At 58.5% G+C, this 17,791-nt stretch overlaps 3 protein-coding genes across 4 annotated transcripts in view; 2 read left to right on the forward strand and 1 right to left on the reverse strand.

The window, feature by feature from the left end:
* Positions 1 to 299: 299 nt before the first annotated feature.
* Positions 300 to 9,538, reverse strand: TACC3 (transforming acidic coiled-coil containing protein 3). Of its 2 annotated transcripts, none has more exons than XM_044448272.1 (15): positions 9,328 to 9,538; positions 8,471 to 8,613; positions 6,693 to 7,376; positions 6,210 to 6,291; positions 5,270 to 5,381; positions 4,193 to 4,245; positions 3,607 to 3,740; positions 3,378 to 3,471; positions 2,898 to 2,978; positions 2,526 to 2,593; positions 2,361 to 2,404; positions 2,076 to 2,203; positions 1,121 to 1,227; positions 895 to 1,015; positions 300 to 642 (listed from the first exon to the last, which is right to left on the reverse strand). In XM_044448272.1, the coding sequence occupies exons 1-15, from the start codon at positions 9,484 to 9,486 to the stop codon at positions 535 to 537; spliced, it is 2,118 nt and encodes a 705-aa protein (XP_044304207.1). In that variant the 5' UTR covers positions 9,487 to 9,538; the 3' UTR covers positions 300 to 534. The 2 variants fall into 2 exon arrangements, with proteins under 2 accessions (XP_044304207.1, XP_044304206.1); XM_044448271.1 differs by having other exon boundaries at positions 3,378 to 3,474.
* Positions 9,539 to 11,758: 2,220 nt separating this feature from the next.
* Positions 11,759 to 16,190, forward strand: TMEM129 (transmembrane protein 129, E3 ubiquitin ligase). Its single transcript, XM_044448305.1, has 4 exons — positions 11,759 to 11,990; positions 12,428 to 12,902; positions 13,904 to 14,063; positions 14,521 to 16,190. Exons 1-4 carry the CDS (start codon positions 11,786 to 11,788, stop codon positions 14,767 to 14,769), a joined length of 1,089 nt encoding a protein of 362 aa, XP_044304240.1. The 5' UTR covers positions 11,759 to 11,785; the 3' UTR covers positions 14,770 to 16,190.
* Positions 16,191 to 17,323: 1,133 nt separating this feature from the next.
* The window catches only part of LOC123032419 (stem-loop binding protein), a 10,338-nt gene continuing 9,870 nt past the window's right edge, over positions 17,324 to 17,791 (forward strand). Inside the window, exon 1 of the mRNA XM_044448292.1 lies at positions 17,324 to 17,400. Coding sequence (XP_044304227.1) covers positions 17,330 to 17,400 — 71 coding nt within the window. The 5' untranslated portion in view covers positions 17,324 to 17,329. The remainder of the gene's footprint in view (positions 17,401 to 17,791) is intronic.

Here is a 17,791-nt window from a genome sequence, read left to right on the forward strand (position 1 = left end):
ACAGGGCCCCCCGCTGGGTGGTGGAGCGAGTGGCCCCACGGCAGCTGCCCACGTTCCATGGGGGGCACAAGCCAACGTGCCACGGCCTTGCCAGTGCCTCCCCCCCACCGCCCTTCCCAAGATCGGCCTTGGCGGTCAGTGCAGCCGCCGCCTGGAGGTGCTGCTCCTCTGGGGTGGGGGGAAGCCTCCGCCGCTCTTCCCCAGCTGCAGGGAAAGACACCTCCACCGCGGGTGCTGGCTGGGCTAAGGACACTGCCTGCAGCCCACGCCCTCCTGGACGATGTAAAGTTCAAACATCAGGCGATATATATGCAGTTTTATTTAGAAAATTAAGGGTTCACCTGCCTCTGCCAGTGTTGGGAGCAAGCAGGAGGGACGGTGGGAGCACTTGTCCCGGCCGCCATCCTCTGGCTCCCCACAACCACGCATGCTTCCTTTGCCTTTTGGATAGAGAAGCTGCTACGAAAATGCAGGACTATTTCCATCTTATTAACAATAACTATTAGTCAAACCAGTGCATGCTAAATTTACTAATTACTCCGTACTACTGGACATCTCCAGATGATAGGATGAGGCACCTATGTTTTCCACCTTAGAAATCAAGTCATTGCAGATTTTGGTGAGTTCTTCGTTTTCCTTCACCTGTGGAAGAAATGAGGGGGAAACGCTCACACAGGTTGAGCGGCACACTGCAAAAGACCCCGTGTCCCACGGCCTCTTTCTGCCGGTCGGCCTGCCTTCGCTAGCTCTGCAGGCGCCCATTGCAGGACTCACCAGGCGCCACCCAGGCACTACGGACCTGGCGGGCGCCCGGCCCTGTGGCTCCACGCTGCCTGGGGAGGAAGCGTGCACCCGGGGACGCCCAGGCCCGGACTCGGGTGCGGCCCGACTGACCTTCAGTGCGACGCTTTGCTCGAGCGACTGGGTGCGCATCTGCTCCTTGCGCAAGCTGGCCCGGAGCACCGTCAGTTCCGTCTTGGCCTGGTTTCTCACTCGGCCAATCTCTTCGCTCGCCCTGAGTCAAAAAACCGTCCGGGAGCGTTACATTTCAAACAGACGTGTCCCTCACGCGCCAGGAGGGCCGGGCCGAGCCGGGCCGGCTCGGCACTCTGCTACTCACTGGGCGAGCTTCTCCGTGGTGTGCACCTTCAGGGCCTGGTACCGCTGCTCCTCCGTCGCGATCCTCGCCATGCACTCCTCCGCGTGCTTCTTCAGAGCCTCTTCGTTCTAGAGAACGGACGCCCGGCAAGCGCCAACAGGCGCTGAGACGAGCAGCTGCGGCCCCAGGGCCCCTCCGCCCCCTCCCTGCCGCGTCCTGCAGCCAGCCCTCTCCCGGCTACGGCTGCCGGTGCTGCAGAACGGATCGTCGCGGGGGCGCAGCGCAATGGGGAAGCAGTGGCACCGGGAGCCCGACGGGGCCGCCGCGCTCCCCACGGCTAGGGCCGGCCTTACGGCTGCACCGAGCCGCTGAAGGCCTTGCTGGATGAGGCGGCGGCCCTCGTGCGCTGCCTGTGTGGGGCTCGGAGCCAGGCTAGCAGCGGGGCAGCTTCGCAAACCCTCTGCCATTTCGCGTTATTGTCAGGCGGTTCTTCAGGGGGACCAGAGAGGCAGCTTGGGCAGCCCCCAGGGGCACCCCAACAGAGGGCATGTGTGCCGGGAAGCCATTCCTGCAGGTGCCCTGCCTAGAAACGGGGAGGCTTCTGCCATGGCACAGCTCTGCCTTTGGGAAGAGAGGGACTGCCCGCCCGCCCTCGGAGGGACCCTGCATGCATCAGCAGCAAGTGCCGGGCCCAAACACAACACGGTGCGCTTCTCAGAGGCGAAGCAACAGCGCCACTACTCCAAGCGCCACTGCTGCTACCCGACCCCGGCCTACTCCCCTCCTGGGGGGCTTGAAAGGCGAAAAGCAGCAGAAAGCAGGGAAAGCGCGGGTGGAAAAGCTGCACCTGGCGCGGCCCTCAGGGTGGTGACAAGTTAAGTGAGACCCCACCACGAAGGAGGAAGGGGTGGCCAGCGCTGCTTGAGGGCGTGAGAGAATGTCAGGGGGCTGCGAAGGCAGGTGAGGAATCACTCACCTTCAGAAGTCCTACTATGGCTTCCTTCTGCTTTTCAAACCTTTTATAGAGGTCAGCAAAAGATTTCTCCATGGAGTTCAGAGCAGACACAGCTTGCTGTTTCTCCTCTTTTTCCTTCTGGGAAGCCTCTAAAGAAAAGGGTGGGTGCGAAGGACACACGTGTGTGCTCCAGCTGCTGGAAGACAGGGGGTGTGGCCCAGCATGCACGCCTCTGGTGTGGGGCACCCCCTCCCTGGGACAGCAAGGTCCCCCAAGACCCTCCGCGCCCTTGTAATATGCACCTACCCATCATTCGTATTGCGACATCTTCAAATTCATCACAGAGCTTTCTAAAGAGAAAAAAGCACAGCCAGAATAGCGGCCCGGACGATGCCGGTCGCGGTGACGCAGGCCTCTGAGGCAGCAGCCACCACAGCTGGGACTCGTGCGGTGCGGCCCCGTTGCACCTACCTCATCTCCACACACTTTTTGTCGCGCTTCTCCTTCCATTCCAACGCTTCCTGCCGCAGTTCTTGCACCTGAGAACACAAAGTTCCCCGATGGCGGAGCGACCTTGGGCAGGCCGAAGCCGTGCTGCCAGGGCGCCCACCGGGCCGAGGACAGTGCCAGCACTCGGCAAGCCGACTGACAGCTGCTCGGGCCTCGTCCCCTCCTCCTTCTCCAGATAGATGGGGACCACTGCACTGCCACGGTTCCTGGGCAGCCCAGCCCTGCTGCCCTGAGCCCACCTGCCCAACCCTGTGCCTGGCTGGAGGAAGCGACCGGGTGCCGAAATGAGTCCGCAACAGCACTGCCCCCTGCGCTCTCCTCCCGTGCTCCTACCTCGGAGGCGAGTTGCTCTTTGACCTTTTCTATGGCAGCGTCTAGGTCTCTCTGGCTGTATATCAGCGCTTCGGTAACAGGCTTGAGAGAGAGAGCGCGAGAGTGAGCGTGCACAGAGGGAAATGGGGAAGTGCCAGGCCGGGCTGCCTGGAGAAGCCCTGCCTGCTGTGGGGAGGCGAATGCCTGGCCCGCAGGCAGGGCATTCGCTACAGCTGCGTGAGTAGATGCTGAGCTTCGGAGGCATCGAGTGGGTGGCTTCAAACAGGACACAACTGGCTGCCGTCGCAGCTCCTCGCACTCGCCGGCTCGCCCCTTCAGCTGCCCAGCGCAGCCCCCCTTGGCCCTCTGGGGAGAAGGCGGGGCGGCAGCAACACGCCAGGCCTGACCAGCCTGCTTACGCATCTATTCCGAATTGTTCCCAAAAGCTACCAACGCCCAGACCGAAAAAGGACTGCCAGACATCCACTAAATGGTGCTCACCAGATCCGTGAAGGGGCCGAGAAGATCTGTTCCCTCTGACTTTTCTTCGGGTTCTACTGGCTTTACCACCAGAGGTGCTATTTTTGCGGACTGTCTGCTTCAAAAAAACAGAAGCAATTCTGACACATTCTGTACGGGATCTGAAGTCGAACACTAAAACGTGAGCCACCCAGCGCTCTGGCAGAGGCGGGTGGGGCACAGAAGCAAACGATGCACGCCCGACACTGACCCGTTCTGACACAGCGAGAGAAGAGCAGCAGGCGTGGCTGCATGGGCACCAGGTCCACTTTTCCGGGGACTTTCGCTGAGCAAAGGGTCAAACTTCAGGTACAGAGACTGCTTTCTCAGGACAGATCCCTTGAACTGCAGGAAGGAGCTGGTAAAAATATGGGAAAGCAGCCAAGCCGTCACACCGCCCCCACCTCCCTTGCTGGAGTCGCACTCTGGAGGCGCACGTGGTCCCGGGAAGCGCCTGGCAAGCAGCTTCTCCACGCGGAGGGACAGGGGGATGTGCCCGAGCGGCTGCTGCGCAGCGGGGCCTCTCAGCCCGGAAGGAGCAGCTACGGAATGACCGGGCTCGGAACATGCCACGTGGGCCACCGTGGGAAGCACCTTCACGCACGGCACGAGTTAACGAGCACAATAGTCTAGGACTGCATGCCCACAAGGTGGCAATTTTGACAGCAAACACTGTGACAGCGTTGCAAAGACAGGTGGTCAGGGCAATGTCTGCAGCCAGGGTGGCTGCTGCACCCTGCTCTGCTTTACCAGCCAACGCCTGCGCCATCTACACAGGTCACAGCCTGGCCACTCACGGAGGATGTTCCAAATTGCTCCAGATAGTCCACCTCCATGTCCGTTCCGAAAACTAGAAGGAAAGACGAATGCTCGAGTGAGTGAGTGTGACAGTAACTAGCAGTAAAGTTTCCATCCTAAGTAATTAAGATAGCATTGTTTCCTGAGATAAGAAAGAGCAAGAACATCTGTAATTTAATTTTCGCAGCTGGTGTGCACTGTGGGAGATGACAGCAGCTTTCAATCAGATAGCTGGCCCGTTATCACGGGAAATATATTTGGCCAAAACCTGACACGCGAAGCTATGTTGAAACAGTTTTCAGTGTTTCAAATGGAATGCATTCACTGGATTGACTGCCGTGTCTGGACCCTCAGCAACAGCTCCAAGTTCTAGGTCGAGGGCAGGAAACTATTTTCCAGTTGAAACCTACATCGCACTTGGTTAAATTTTTGGTGCTGGAAAATTGTGCAACTCAGGGTTGTAATGGTTTTTGCCCGTCTTTTGCAAGTGCACTCTTATAAGCAGCCCAAAACATGCAGTTTTGCTTAGTCAATTTGCTTGTCTGTTTCAGCTCTGGAAGAGAGCAGAGAAGATGAAAGGCAAGGGAGTTAACAGGGTGAGACGGCTCAGACTGGCCTCTGCCCACAGCTGCCTGGACCAGCTGCGGAGCTGTCCATGGGAAGGCACAAAAAGCAGGGTGGGGAAGACTCGGCTGCCCTTTGCAGCACAAGCTTCCCCGTCCTCAGTGTTCAACCGAGAGTTATTTGTGACTTCCAGCTAACACTGGAATTGCCTCCGGCTATTCAAAGGGGAGGCTGTTCACTCCCCTCGCATGGCACGATGGGTGCAAGAGAACCAGCAGGAAGGCTGAGGGGGAGACAAACCGCGGTGGCCGCGCCGCCTGCCAGGCGGGCTCTCCGGGGAACGAGCGACGCGCCCCGGCTTTGCATGGGGATTCGCAGGGGGTGAGGGGCCTGCGCTTTCCCAGTCGGCCTCCCGGGGTGTTGCGTCCCTGCCCAGGGCCTCGCGCCACAGGACCGGCATGGCTGCCTGCTAACCGGACAGTTCCAGCAGAGGCTCGGACCCAGCCCCTCACCTTCCGTGGGTGATCTGAACGCCTCCTCTTCCACGTCCATCTGGCTGCTTTCCGTCGCTGCTGCTTCAGTCCTTCCGCAGGGGAACTGGAGCGGGAGGCCATCTCCGAGCAACTGAGTTGAAAGTCAAAACTGAGTCAAAAGAGGCCGCTGGCTAAGGTGGAAGCATACGCAGGTGGGGCTGGAACGGGCCCCTGGCCCAGCCCCTGCCCAGGGCGGGACTCCGAGATAAAGCATTCCTCTCAGAGGGCTGCCCAGTTGCTGCCCACCAGGTTGAATGCCTCCAGTGTGTGCGAGCCCACCGCCTCCCCAGGTCTTTGGCTCCACTCCCGTACTGCCCTCAGCCAGGAAGTTCTTCCTGGTGTTGAGCCGGAGAGCTGGCTTCCTGCACTGAGCCCGTTATCCTGTGTCCCGCACTCTGGGACGGTCGAGCAGAGATCCTCTTTGTGATGGCCCTTCAAGGACATGCAGAACGCTACCCGGCCTCCCCTCAGCCTTCTCTCCTCGAGGTGAAACACGCCCAGTTCTCCCAGTCTTTCCCTCGGGGCTTTGTGCCCAGTCCCTGGACCATCACGGCTGCCCTCCTCCGAACCCCCTCCAGCTTGACTGCATCGTTCTTCGACTGCGACACCCAGAACCGGGCACCGGACTCCAGGCGGGCCTCCGCAGTGCCAAGCCCCCTGCTGCACAGGGCCTGAGTGAGGCTCCCTGCTGCAGACCTCGCTGGGCGCCAAGTCAGGGCTGGGCTGGGCTGGGCTGGGCTGGGCTGCCTGCCTGCGTAGCCTCGCTGTGAAGAGGAGCGATGGCAGCAATAGGAGTAAGCGGGGCTTGCGCTCTGCGCATGGGCGGCAGAGGACAGTTTCGACACTGTGGGAAAGTTATGCTGCTGCTCCTCCTGCCCTGAAAGTGGGGAGAATGACAGACGCAGGGACTGTACAATACCGTCACTGAGTCTGGAGGTGCGGCATCAAATGTCGCTGGAGCCACACGACCTTCAGCTACACTCTGATCAACAAGCTCTTTCCTAGAGGAATTAGAAGATGCATGTTATAATACCTGGAAACAAATGAGGGTGGTGACGCTCGCTAAGCCCCGGGAGGTGTCTTCATCTGCTCACAACTCGCTCGGTCTTCCACACCCCCCACCTCTTGTATTAACACTTAGGCAGGGAGCCTTTTTGGCAGCGACTTCTGTTTTGGAGATGGCTCAATTTACCTAGAAGTAGCCACTGAGAAATATGTCTCCTCCTCAAAGGTCTAGGGGAAATTCGTTTTCTAATGTGCAATGCTTAATTCTCCTACCCAGTCCCCTCTTCTCCATCCCACACATTTAAGCCCAGAATCTTGGAAGAGAAAACCTTTCATGAGTTGGCAGTGCCTGCTTTCAAGCCGAAGACGCAGCCAGACGCGGTCACGGAATACTTACGGTTTTCTGGAGGCTGCTTCTGTTACTGCAGGTTCATCTGTTGGGTTGTGCTGGGACATTACAGAAGGATCCGCTTCATCATTGCCTCTCTCAGTGGTGGGCACAGACCGGAGGGAATTCTGTATATCGGAACCACCTTCAAACGGGTTGAAATTAGGATCGTTGCAGTCAAAGCTGTAAGGCACTTCGGGGGCAGAACTCTTTCCAGCTCCAGCGGTGTTCTCTTCCGCCTTCTCCTTTATGTCACCACAGCCGAGATCCTCAAAAGGACAAGATCCTTGTGCATGCGGCACAGAAGGACTCTGCGTGTTCGATTCGGAAGCCAATTTTGCAGCCTTATCAGATCCCAGAATTCGCTTGGAGGCATCACCAGCCAGCCATGAGGCCAAGGCGGAAGGCCCAGTAGCCGTTGCCACTGACAGAGGGTTCTCAGCAGCAGTCCAAGGCATGCAAGGGGCACCAAGGAGCACATCAAATGCTTCCCCACCAGGAAAATCCGCCACGGAGGACGTTCCCTGACCTTTGCGGGGGCTGAGAAGGCCATCAGAACTCTTGACGGATGAAGCCACATCAGGAACACTTTCTGCTGGTGGGACATCATCTAGAGGACCGGGACTGACCTTTCCTTCAGCCTCTCGTCCCTTTTCTGCCACTTCGGTATCTGCCGCAACCAGCTGCTGGCTCCTGTTCCAAGACAGAGCACAGCTAATCAGCTGGCTCAGCCTTTCCTCGCCTGGATCCACTCTTGCGATGAGAGTAAGTCGTGGCCCATTCCACAGTCCTCAGGAGCATAATATTTTATTCCCGTTCCAGATCACTGGCGTCCCAGTCCCGTCCTCAACACCACTGGCCCCTCCAGAAGCAGGTCACAACAGAGCGGGCCCCCGCCCGGCTCGTGCTTCCCACCAAGGCTAGAACAGGATTGGCCGCATCGCCTTGGCAGGCGCATGGGACAGGGAAGCCACCAGGAGCTGCTGGAGGGCGTGGCCGTTCCCACCCTGCTCTGCCCAGAGTTCCCCGGGATACCGGCGGGAGACTAAGAAAGGATGGCAGCAAGAGGTGCCCCTTCGCTACGTGGGGTCCCAGGCAAAGGAACCGCTGGGGTGGCTTCCAGGTCAGGCAGGACCCCTTGCTGCAGGGGCACCTGCCTGTGGCGTTGGGGCACTCATTCCCAAACAGAGCAAGGGTTCCGGCACCCGCTGCTGCTTCCAGGGGCTTGGTGGGCACCTGCACCTCGCCTCCGCCTGTGGAGAGGACTCATTCCAGTTCCCTCTTCCTGCCTTAATGAACCGGCTGCTAGGCAGGGGGAGTGCACGCAAAGAAACAGGGGCCGTCTTACAACCTCCTTGGGACCAGGATACCTAAAGGAACGCCTTCTTCCCCATTTGCCCTCCCGCCCCCTGAGGTCGGCAGCAGAGGCCCTTCTCCGGGAGCCCTCTGTGAAAGAGGTCAGGAGACAGAGCACCCGGAGGAGGGCCTTCTCTGCGGTGGCGCCCCATCTGTGGAATGTGCTCCCCAGAGAGGTCCGCCTGGCGCCGTCGTTATTTGTTTTTCGGCGCCAGGCTAAGACCTTTTTATTTCAACAATATTTCAATAATTTTTAATATCAGTTTATAGGTTTTAATATGCAGCCAGGGTGGATCTGGATTTTATCTGTATTATATTTAATTTATGTAAGCCGTCCCAAGGGTATGCGATGGGACAGCATACAAATGCTCTAAATAAATAAATAAACCAACCAACCACAAATCAAGGCACAGGGTGCCTGTTCTACTCACACAGCACCAGATGCAGGCAAGGCAGAGTCCTCTGGAACCTCTGTGGAGCCACCCAGGAGGAAGGGCCTCTCAGGTTTCTTCCTTCTATCTGGACTCAAGATTCTGTGAGTCTGCGGATCCCGCATAGGGGACTGGAAAGTTACCTTAGGAGGAGAAGTTCCCCAGGGATCAGCAGAGGCCAAGCAGCTCACACCTACGCTTGTCTCTTGATGGTCTGCCCCCCCCACTGTGGGTGACACAGGAATCACTCACGGAAAGGTGACACCGGAGGCCTATCGATAAATACATGTGACAGAAGCTCCCCATCCAGAAGCAGCCACAGAAACCTGGTGCGGAAGGGCCAGGCAAGCACGACAGGGTGGGGCAGCGAGGCTTTGGCAGAGTGCTACTGGGAAGCAAGCTCAGGCAAACCTCCTGAGAGGGGATGTGTCGCCCCCAGCGGCTTCCGCAGCGGGAGCAGCTCTCGCACCTCTGCCGCTGCAAAGGAACATCGCCGCCAACAGCTGGGGAAACCCAACAAATGGGGACAGCGCGTTGCATAAGGTGCGGATGCCGTGCCAGTCAGACGCTGCTGCCAAACTGCAGCTGAGCATTGCGTGCCCGGACTATGTGGCCCGCTCGCCCGCTCTGTGCTTTGCCCAGTCCCATACCTGCAACGATGGCGGCAGTCCATGTGCAAATGTAGAAGGGATCCGCTGGGCCTTCTAGTCTGACCCCGGGCACCAGCCAGCTCCATTCATGATATGCAATATACAATTCTGAAGTGCCAGCAAGGAAACCCACCAGTCCCACAGACTGCACCCAAGGCTTCCTTCTACAGTGGCAACTGGGAAGAGCTACCCTGGGCAGTACCGTACCTTCCTTGGCTTCACTATCCCCTTCGGTGGCACATTTTCTTTCTGTGATGGGCAGAGGATGGAAGACTTCAAGGCCTCAGGAGACACAAGAGGCAATCCAGAGCTTTCTGAGACCACGTCGTCACTGACATTTTCTGTGTTTACAGCTTTCAGGCTCATTCTAGGGATGAACACAGAGATGCCAACGAGCTGGTGTAAGTCAGCTACTTAGCAAGCAATTCAAGCACCCCAGCAAGGAGATCTACTGGTCCCTTGCTATTAACTAATTAGGCAATGACACCCAGTTGACCGATCATCAGGTGAGGTCAGGGCAAGGGGGCGGCAAGGGGGCATGGTCTCCAGAAAGGAGCCCTGCACAGAGTGATACTTGGGAATGCGAGTTTGGAGAGAAAACGCACGTTTGCTGATGAGGTCCAATTATTTAGGGTGGTTAAAATGAAGAGGGGCCATGGGGACGCGCAGAGGGACTTTTCCAAGCTGGGAGACGCGGCAGCCACATGGAAAACGCGCTTGCACGTAAGCGAGTGTACCCCGGCGCGACTGGGGCGAGGGACCGCAAGGGACCGTCGAGGAAAGGCCGGCGGGACACCTCGAGGGGAGCGTGGCGGGGCACGGGGCGGCGGGGAGGAGCAGGCCGCTGCGCAGCCGCTCCCCGGGCGGAGGGGCTGCCAGGCGGGGCGCGGAGGCCGGGCCGGGCCGGGCCAGGCGAGCACGGGCCGGGCGAGCACGGGCCGGCGCTACGGGCCGGCCCCCCCCCCGACGGCCCCCCGCCCCCCCGGACGAGCCCCCACGGGGAGGAGCAGCCGCACCTGCCGTGCCCGTCGCGCCGCCGCCGCCGGGTCACCGCAGAGCCGCCGCGCGCTGGAATTTGAACGCTGGCACCGCCCACGTGCGTGGCCAATCACGAGCGAGAGCGGGCCGCGTCCGAGGGCACGTGAGCCGGGCGCTCCGCCGCCCCGCTGGTGCGCAGGCGCGGCGCGCGCGGGCTTCCCGGCCCAGCCCACTTCGCGGGAGCGCCGTGCTGGCGGCCCCTCCCGCGGTCCTGCTCGCGCTCAGTCTCGGGCATCCCAAGCGGGCGGCCCGGCGCCGCCTCCCCGGACGTGCCGGTGCGGGGCGCGGTGCCTCGCCCCGTCGCTCCCCGAAAGGCCCGTCCGTGCGCCCTCCGCTGCTCCGCCTACCGGGCTCGCAGCGCCCCGCTTTCTCCCAGCGTTGTGTCGGGGCGCGCAACCCGCGCTCCATCCGCGGCAAAGCCGCGCGTGCCCCGCAGAAGCATCGCCGTTTGGGTTGTGGGGCACCTGCGCGTGGGAAGCGTTCAAGCGGCGCTGCGAGGAGTGAGTGGACGAGCGGGCGAAGGCAGGCAGGCCTGCGATGCTTCCCATGGGAAGGGAAGGGAATGGCCCAGGCGTGCAAAACCCACGGCCTGCACTTCTGGCAGTCGGACCCCGAAGGTGTGGAACGGGCTCCCACGGGAGGTGGTTGAGGCCCCATCGGTGCGGGTGTTCAAGGACAGGCTGGACGTGCACATGGTGGGCATGTCGTGAGCGGAGCTGGCTGGAGCCGGGGGTCAGACTAGATGGCCCGAGAGGACCCTTCCGACTCGCGCTGTTTCTGTTGAGCCCGCTTCACGCGGAAGCAGCGGAAAGACGCCGCGTGTGCCCCGAGCCCCGCTACAGGGGTGCCTGCCGTTCCAGCCGTGGGGCTCGTTTGCCGAGCCCTCTCCTGCCAGGGACCCCGAACCGGCGCACCCTCTGACGTGAGGAGCATCGCCCGCCTGGCGAGGACTTGTGCGCGACGTCGGCGAGGCCATGGCGCTCCGCGGCTCCACGGGCGCGTTCTGCGGGCTCGTCCTCCAGGCAGGCGCTGCAGCCCCGTGCCCTGGCCGGGGAGCTGGGCCGTGGCATCGCCGCCAGGGTTCCTCCCGGCTGCCCTGGAGCAGCGCAGCGCCCGCATCGAGTGGCACCGGGGCCACCCAGTCGGCATCCGTGCGGGAGGCGGCCTAAAGCGAATTCAGCGGGCCTTGCTTCCAGATGCGCTGGGCTTGTAACCCGAGGCCGTGGGCCCGTCCTCGGGGGGGCAGGTGCGGGCTGGCCGGCGAGAGCGAGCCCCCGCGTCGCACCAGCAGGCGCCCGTTTGGCAAGCGCGGGCCCCGGATAGGCCCTGCAACGCGTGCAGAGGGGGGTGCGAGCGCTCGCACCGGGAGCCCTGCTTAGGAGCGCGCCCGGTCGGGCCGGCTCGCACTCGAGCGGAGGGGCTGCGGACCCGGCCTCGGAGGGGAGAGGAGCCGCCGCCTCGGGCCCCGTCCGCGGCGTGCCGAGCGCGGCCGCGGAGCAGCGCCGGAGGCCCGCCTCCTCCCGCGGCCGGGCCCGCGCTCCGCGAAAGCGCCCGCCCCGGAAAGGCCTCCGCCGGGGCCGCCCCGCCTCGCCTGCCGGAGGGCCGCGTCCGCAGCCGGGGCGCGGCGATGGAGGGCGGCGCGGCCACGTTCTCGCTGGCCTACGCCGTGCTGGCCGTGTGCTTCGTGCTGCCGCCCAGCGAGTTCCACTCGGCCGGGCTGACGGTGCCGCAGCTGCTGGGCGGCTGGCTGGGCAGCGAGGACGCGGCCTTCGTGCAGTTCCACCTGCGGCGCGGCGCCGGCACGCTGCTGGCCCACGCCCTGCTCCCGCTGGGTGAGCGCCGGCCGGCGGGGCGCCCGCGCCCGCGGGGGCGAGCTTCGGGGTGCCCTGGGCCTCTTCCCGTGGCGCTGCGCCCGCCCCAGCGCAGTTCTTTGGGCGACCGCGAGGAGGAACAGGCCCCCGGGGGTGGGGGGTAGCCTGCGGAACTTGGGAATGCGCAAAGGTACCGCGTAGAGCCGAGGGAGAAGCCGAGCGCGGACACGCACGGCCACCTGCCGGGGAGAGTGCCGAAGGTTTCACTTGGTGCCGGAAAACGGGCACAGTGGGCACCGGATGAGCCTCCCTGGAGTGTGACTTCCACTACCAGGCTCTCACCGATGCCCAGATGGGTCTTAGCCTTTTGGTTTCCTGTGCCTGCTGGACGGGTAATCACCGTGCTCCTGGATGAAACTGGTTTTGCTTTCTGAAGGCACCTCTCTTGTTCCTTGCAGGCTATTACGTTGGCATGTGCTTTGCCGCTCCAGAGAAGCAGCTCTGTGACGTTTATAAGGCTCCAGACAGCTGGAAGGTCTTCTTCTTGCTGGCGGTCCTTGCCCCCACCCTTGCCGGCCTCCTAGTCTACTACTGGTCGAAAAAGGGCTGGAAGAACCACCCGCTGGTCAAGGTCCTCTCACTGTACGCCCTTCCGCAGTCGGGGTGGGCGGCCGTGGCCGCTTCCATCAACACAGAATTCAGGCGAGTGGACAAGTTTGCCACGGGGCCCCCAGGGGCTCGAGTGATCGTCACAGACTCCTGGATCATGAAAGTGACCACCTACTGTTTGCATCTTGCCCACCAAAGGGACATCCACCTCACGGTGGTCGACTCCAGGCAGCACGAACTCTTGCCGGACTCCCACATGCCTGCGCAGTTCCTCACCATCCGTGTTGACAGCGTGAACCCTGGTGTGAAACCTTTCGATATCCGGTAAAAAGACCAGCTTTCAGGCGGGTGGGGACTTGGAGTGCGTTTTACATCAGGAGAAGTGGAAATTCCTGTGATCTGAATGGTTCACAAAGATGCTTTTAATAGGTGGGGAATAATGTGAACTACAGAAATGACTGAAGGTCACTGATCACTGGGTTCATCTACCCACAGAACAAATACTGCTGCAGAAGCAATCTTGGCTTCCCATCTCCCCCATCTGCGTGGAGGGCAGAGGAGAGACGAAGGAACTCTTGCTGTTGGGTGCTGCATATACACCCGGCCACAACGCCGAACCGGCTGGCACGGTTTATTGTGGCACAAACTGGCTATCCTGGATGAGAGTCCGCTTTGCCAGATGCGCCTGCTGAGGTGCAGCTGTGGACACATGTACCGTGAAAGCATGTCGCCCTTAAGGGTCCTGCAAGATGCTTGGGTTCGAGAAAATTGTAGCTAATCTGCTTCAGTGGGCGTCTCACCCATTTGCTCCTGAGGTGTAGGGTGGACACCCGGCCTCAGCCTCCTGCAGCTGCACTTCAGCAAAACGGGGGTCCTTCCCGGACGGGATCCCTGAAGGAAGTGGAACGCTTTGTTCTGGTTGGGGGAGGTGCCAGCGAAAGCAGTCCAGCTACAATCTGCTCGGTCATGCAGCTTGTCATTTGAAGTTAAAAATATTTATTAGGAAGCTGGCGTGGTGTGATTCACACGCTGGGCTGGCGATCTGGTTGGAGTCTCCACCTGGGCAGGCCCTCCTCGGTCTAACCTGCCTCACAGGGCGGACGCAAGCATGAAATGCAGCTGTACAGGCCATGGGTTCCCTGCAGGTGGAAAAAGGTGGGATAGGAATGCAATGCAGTGAGTTTTGTCCCTCCTTTCTCTCTGTGTCTCAAAAGGTCCCAGGATCTTTAGCACAGGAGGCTGTGTCACTGTTCCTTAGACGGTATAATCACACCCTACCCTGTAGACGTGCACAGAAGTCTGACACGCCATTCTGTTTTCCTTAGGCTGAATTCAACTGAATACGGGGAGCTACGGGAGAAGCTGCACGCGCCCATCCGCAGTGCTGCGAATGTGGTCATCCGCCAGAGCCTCAGTGACTTGTTTCTGGAAACCTTTGCCTTACTGGTGGAGAGGAATCAGACTTACTCTGTTGAAAGCAGTCAGGTGTGACTCGTTCGGGACGCTTCTGTACCTGTTTGTTTGCTTTGGCAGGGAGCGTGATTATGTGTGTCCATCCGGTAGCATAAACCTCTCTCGGGCTTTGGTTCCTGGCTTGTTTCATGACCTGTTAACTCAGAAATGCTGCGCCGTTAATGGGTGAAGCAGGCCAGAGTTCACTCAGCAGAAAAGTCTAAGCAATCTTTTCAGGGATGCTGAAGGCAAGAATCAAGCGGGTGGTGTCTTTGTTGCTTTGTTCAGTCAAAGGTGTGTGCCAGGCGGGTGTTAGGACGTTTGTAGTGTACAGTCAGTTGTGGGTCCCAGAGGTGTCAGTCATGCCAGAAACATGCAAGTTTTTGCTGCTTCACGTTCTGGGTTCCTCGGATAAGGGTGGACTGCAGGACAGGGAGAAATAACAAAGCAGTGAACTTCTGGGCTCATGTCTCGTCTCGTGTGCCTGCAGGATCTTGACCCTTGTGTTGGCTGCATGCAGACGACTGCCAATGTCAAGCTCTTCAAGAACTGCCAGGAGCCGGACGAGGGCGAGTGCCAGCCGTGCTTCTGCCGCCCCATGTGGTGCCTCAGCTGCCTGGGGAGGTGGTTTGCCAGCCGGCAGGACCAGCAGCAGCCGGAGACCTGGCTCTCCAGCCGCGTGCCCTGCCCGACGTGCCGGGCAAAGTTCTGCATCTTAGATGTCTGTGCGATCCGATGAACGAGGCCTGGAACCTGTTGCAGCTCCGGGAGACTGTCAGGTCCGCGTATGGACTTCATTCTGCTCGTGTGGGTGCCTCTGCTACACTGTGCTTCGTTTTCCGTTCTGCTTAATTTTCTTCGATTCTAACTCACATTTCATTGCTGTAATGGAACAATTGGGAGTTTGTCCCCCAGCCTTTAAACTTTGGCGATTCCTTTTTGTTCTGTTACATTTTGGGTGACAGGTAGTCTTATCACATCAGACCTCTGCTGCCAGAAGTATTCTTTAAAATCAAAAGGGGTTAACTTCTCTGTATTAAGCAGTATATAATTGTAAAGTATTCTTCCTATGCTGAAACAAGAATCACAGCTCAGCTTTTTTGGCATGTATAAAATTCCATCTCCATTTCCCTAAAACATCTTTAAAGTTTGTCCCCCCCCCCACCTTTTCAGCTTGTATTATCATATATGCTTTAAAACTCATTGAGTTTACTCCAAACTAGGCTATTTTAACTTTATTCCATTTGAAATCAACAACTTAGGTTAATTCCACAGAGTTCAGTAAGAGCACAATTCTTTTAATAGTGTACTTCTGTGCAAATCTATTTAGCGTAAGCCTTCTCGAATTCAGCCAGACTTATGTCCACATAAATGGATGGGCTTCAATCCATTAGTAACTTAGGAGTAGTTTTGTCACCTTTCAGTTCCTAGGGTAGCACCCAGTACTATGCAGAGTAGGCCCATTGAACTGCATGCTACTTACATTAGTGTGACTAACCATGATTCATTTCAAAAGATTTGCACTAGACATTGCTATACCTGGGAGTCCTACTTTTGGATTCAAGCATAGTAAGAACTAAGAAGAAACAACATTCTTGGATTTCTGTTCCATTTGTTTTTTAAAAGATTCATTTGTAAGAATGCATAAAATGGAATAGTAATCCTTTTAAATCTTAGCTCATAAGCTTATTGTTGAGCTTACCATTATTTTTAGCAAAGGCCTTGGGTGGAAAATGTGTTTGGAGATTAAGCAAAACCATGGTTTTGAAAAACGGAATATTACATAATTACCTTGCTCATAAAAGGAGTTGGCTGTTTTCTAACATGGAAAGCTCTACTCAAGCCCTTCCTGTGAAAAAACGTTTCCAGCTGAGAACTTCGGTTTTTTGCATACACAATTGGAGGCCAAATTAAGGCCTTGATTCTATAAATGAGAAGTTTAGAACTGGTTGGATCAGATCTGTGTATAGGCACTTAAATACATGTCTCATGAAAAATGAATTCCCAGTACAGTGGATTTCATTCATGTTTTTCCCAAACACTGCGTTCTCTGTATTCTTGTTGCTTTATCAGTCCTAAGGCTCATTTGTCCTCTGGGGCTGCTTGGGAACGTAAGGTGGGCATTGGCAGGTTTGTAATAAAGTGTGTGTCCGGATGCTACTTTTAATGACTTTGTCCTGAAGAAGGTACAGTGGTGCCTCGGCTCACAAACGCCTTGGTTCACGAACAAATTGGGTCACGAACAAAAATTTCATGAAAATTTTGACTTGGGTCGTGAACTCCGCATTGGGTGGCGACCAAGATCGTGGCCATCTCCCCCCCTCCCGCAAGTGAGGAGATGGCCACGATCGCAGTTGCTTTCATGCAGGGAAGGCATGCGTGATCACGGGCGCACTCCTGCAGGAAAGACGGGCGCGGCACAGCACAGCTGTGGGGGAGATGGCCAGGATTGCGCCCGTCTTTCCTGCAGGAGCGCGCCCGTGATCACGCACACCTGCCCTGCACAAAAGCAACTGCGATTGTGGCCATCTCCCCACTTGGGAGGGTGGGGATATGGCTGAGATTGCACCCGTCTTTTCTGCTGGAACGCAACTGGGATCTCGGCCATCTCCCCACCCCCACCCCGAGCACGTGCGGCCATCTTCCCCACACAATCGCGATAGCAGCCATCTCCCCCCCAGCCCCCCGTGCAGGCGTGGCTGTCTTCCCTGCTCGTGGTGGCAGAAAGACCTGAGGTCACTTGCTGCAAAGCTGATTGAATAATGGCTCCAAAGAAAGCGCAGAGCAAGCACGGTGGTAAAATGAATGTGCAGAGCAGTAATGAAGGTGACCAGAACGTGCAGAGCAAGAATGGTAAGAGGAAGGTTTCAAAGAAAATAACCATTGAACTGAAGGACATTGCAGAAAAGCATGAGTGCGGTATTGCGACGAAACAGGGCTCTTCTGGAAGATGATGCTGAACAGAACCTACATCATGATGCAGGAGGAAAAGGCACTGCTGGGGCACAAGCCCACGAAGGACCGATTGACCCTTTTGCTGTGTGAGAACACAAGCCCCGATCCGAAGATTAAGCCACTTCCGGTGTACCATTCCCAGACCCCTCGTGCATTCAAGGAACAGAATGTGACCAAGGCCAGACTGCCTGTGGTGTGGAGCCTGGGTCACAAGGCAGTTGTTCATGGAATGGCTGCTCGAGGTGTTGGCACCCACCGTTAGAAATACCTTTCCGACAACCAACTGCCTGAAAGGTGCCTTCTTCTGATGGACAATGCTCCGGCACACCCTCCAGCCTTGGCGGATGATACGGATGCCGAGTACCACACGCTCCTTCGAAGAGCTCCGTCTTCCCCTGGGGCATCGTTTGCTAAAGTGAGCTCATGGTGGAGGCCGTATTTACTGAGCTTGCAAACCGTCTAATTGGCGGCTGCCCTCGGAGCAGTTCACAATCATGAAATCAAACAGAACGACCTGCAGATGACGATAAATGGAATGCGGCAATACAGTATCAGAGCGCCGCAATACTGAAAAGAGGCGCATTCAAGCGGGAAGAGCGCTGAGGAGCCGGCGGAACGACGGAGGAATGGGGCCGCCTGGAGCGGTCGGCTCGGCTCGGCGGGCCCTCGCAGGCCGTGCCCTCCGGCCCGCCGGGCGCCCCCGCGGCCAACCGAGAGCCGCCCTGCGCCCGCCCGAGGCGGCGGCAGCCCCTTCCGGGCGGGCGGAGGGGGGCGGGGTTCCGGAGCGCGGGCGGAAGCGCGGGGCG

Source organism: Varanus komodoensis, unplaced genomic scaffold, assembly GCF_004798865.1.
Source record: "Varanus komodoensis strain SLA01 unplaced genomic scaffold, ASM479886v1 scaffold54, whole genome shotgun sequence".
NCBI classification, from domain to species: Eukaryota; Metazoa; Chordata; class Lepidosauria; order Squamata; family Varanidae; genus Varanus; species Varanus komodoensis.

Coding starts and splice junctions, on each gene's coding strand:
- TACC3 (XM_044448271.1), bottom strand. CDS start 9,486: ATGAGCCTGAAAGCTGTAAACACAGAAAATGTCAGTGACGACGTGGTC. Junction 7,377..8,470: donor TTGCCTGCATCTGGTGCTGT/GTGAGTAGAACA, acceptor GTCTTGGAACAG/GAGCCAGCAGCTGGTTGCGG. Junction 5,382..6,209: donor CACCTCCAGACTCAGTGACG/GTATTGTACAGT, acceptor CTTTCAACTCAG/TTGCTCGGAGATGGCCTCCC.
- TMEM129 (XM_044448305.1), top strand. CDS start 11,786: ATGGAGGGCGGCGCGGCCACGTTCTCGCTGGCCTACGCCGTGCTGGCC. Junction 12,903..13,903: donor GTGAAACCTTTCGATATCCG/GTAAAAAGACCA, acceptor TGTTTTCCTTAG/GCTGAATTCAACTGAATACG. Junction 14,064..14,520: donor ACTCTGTTGAAAGCAGTCAG/GTGTGACTCGTT, acceptor GTGTGCCTGCAG/GATCTTGACCCTTGTGTTGG.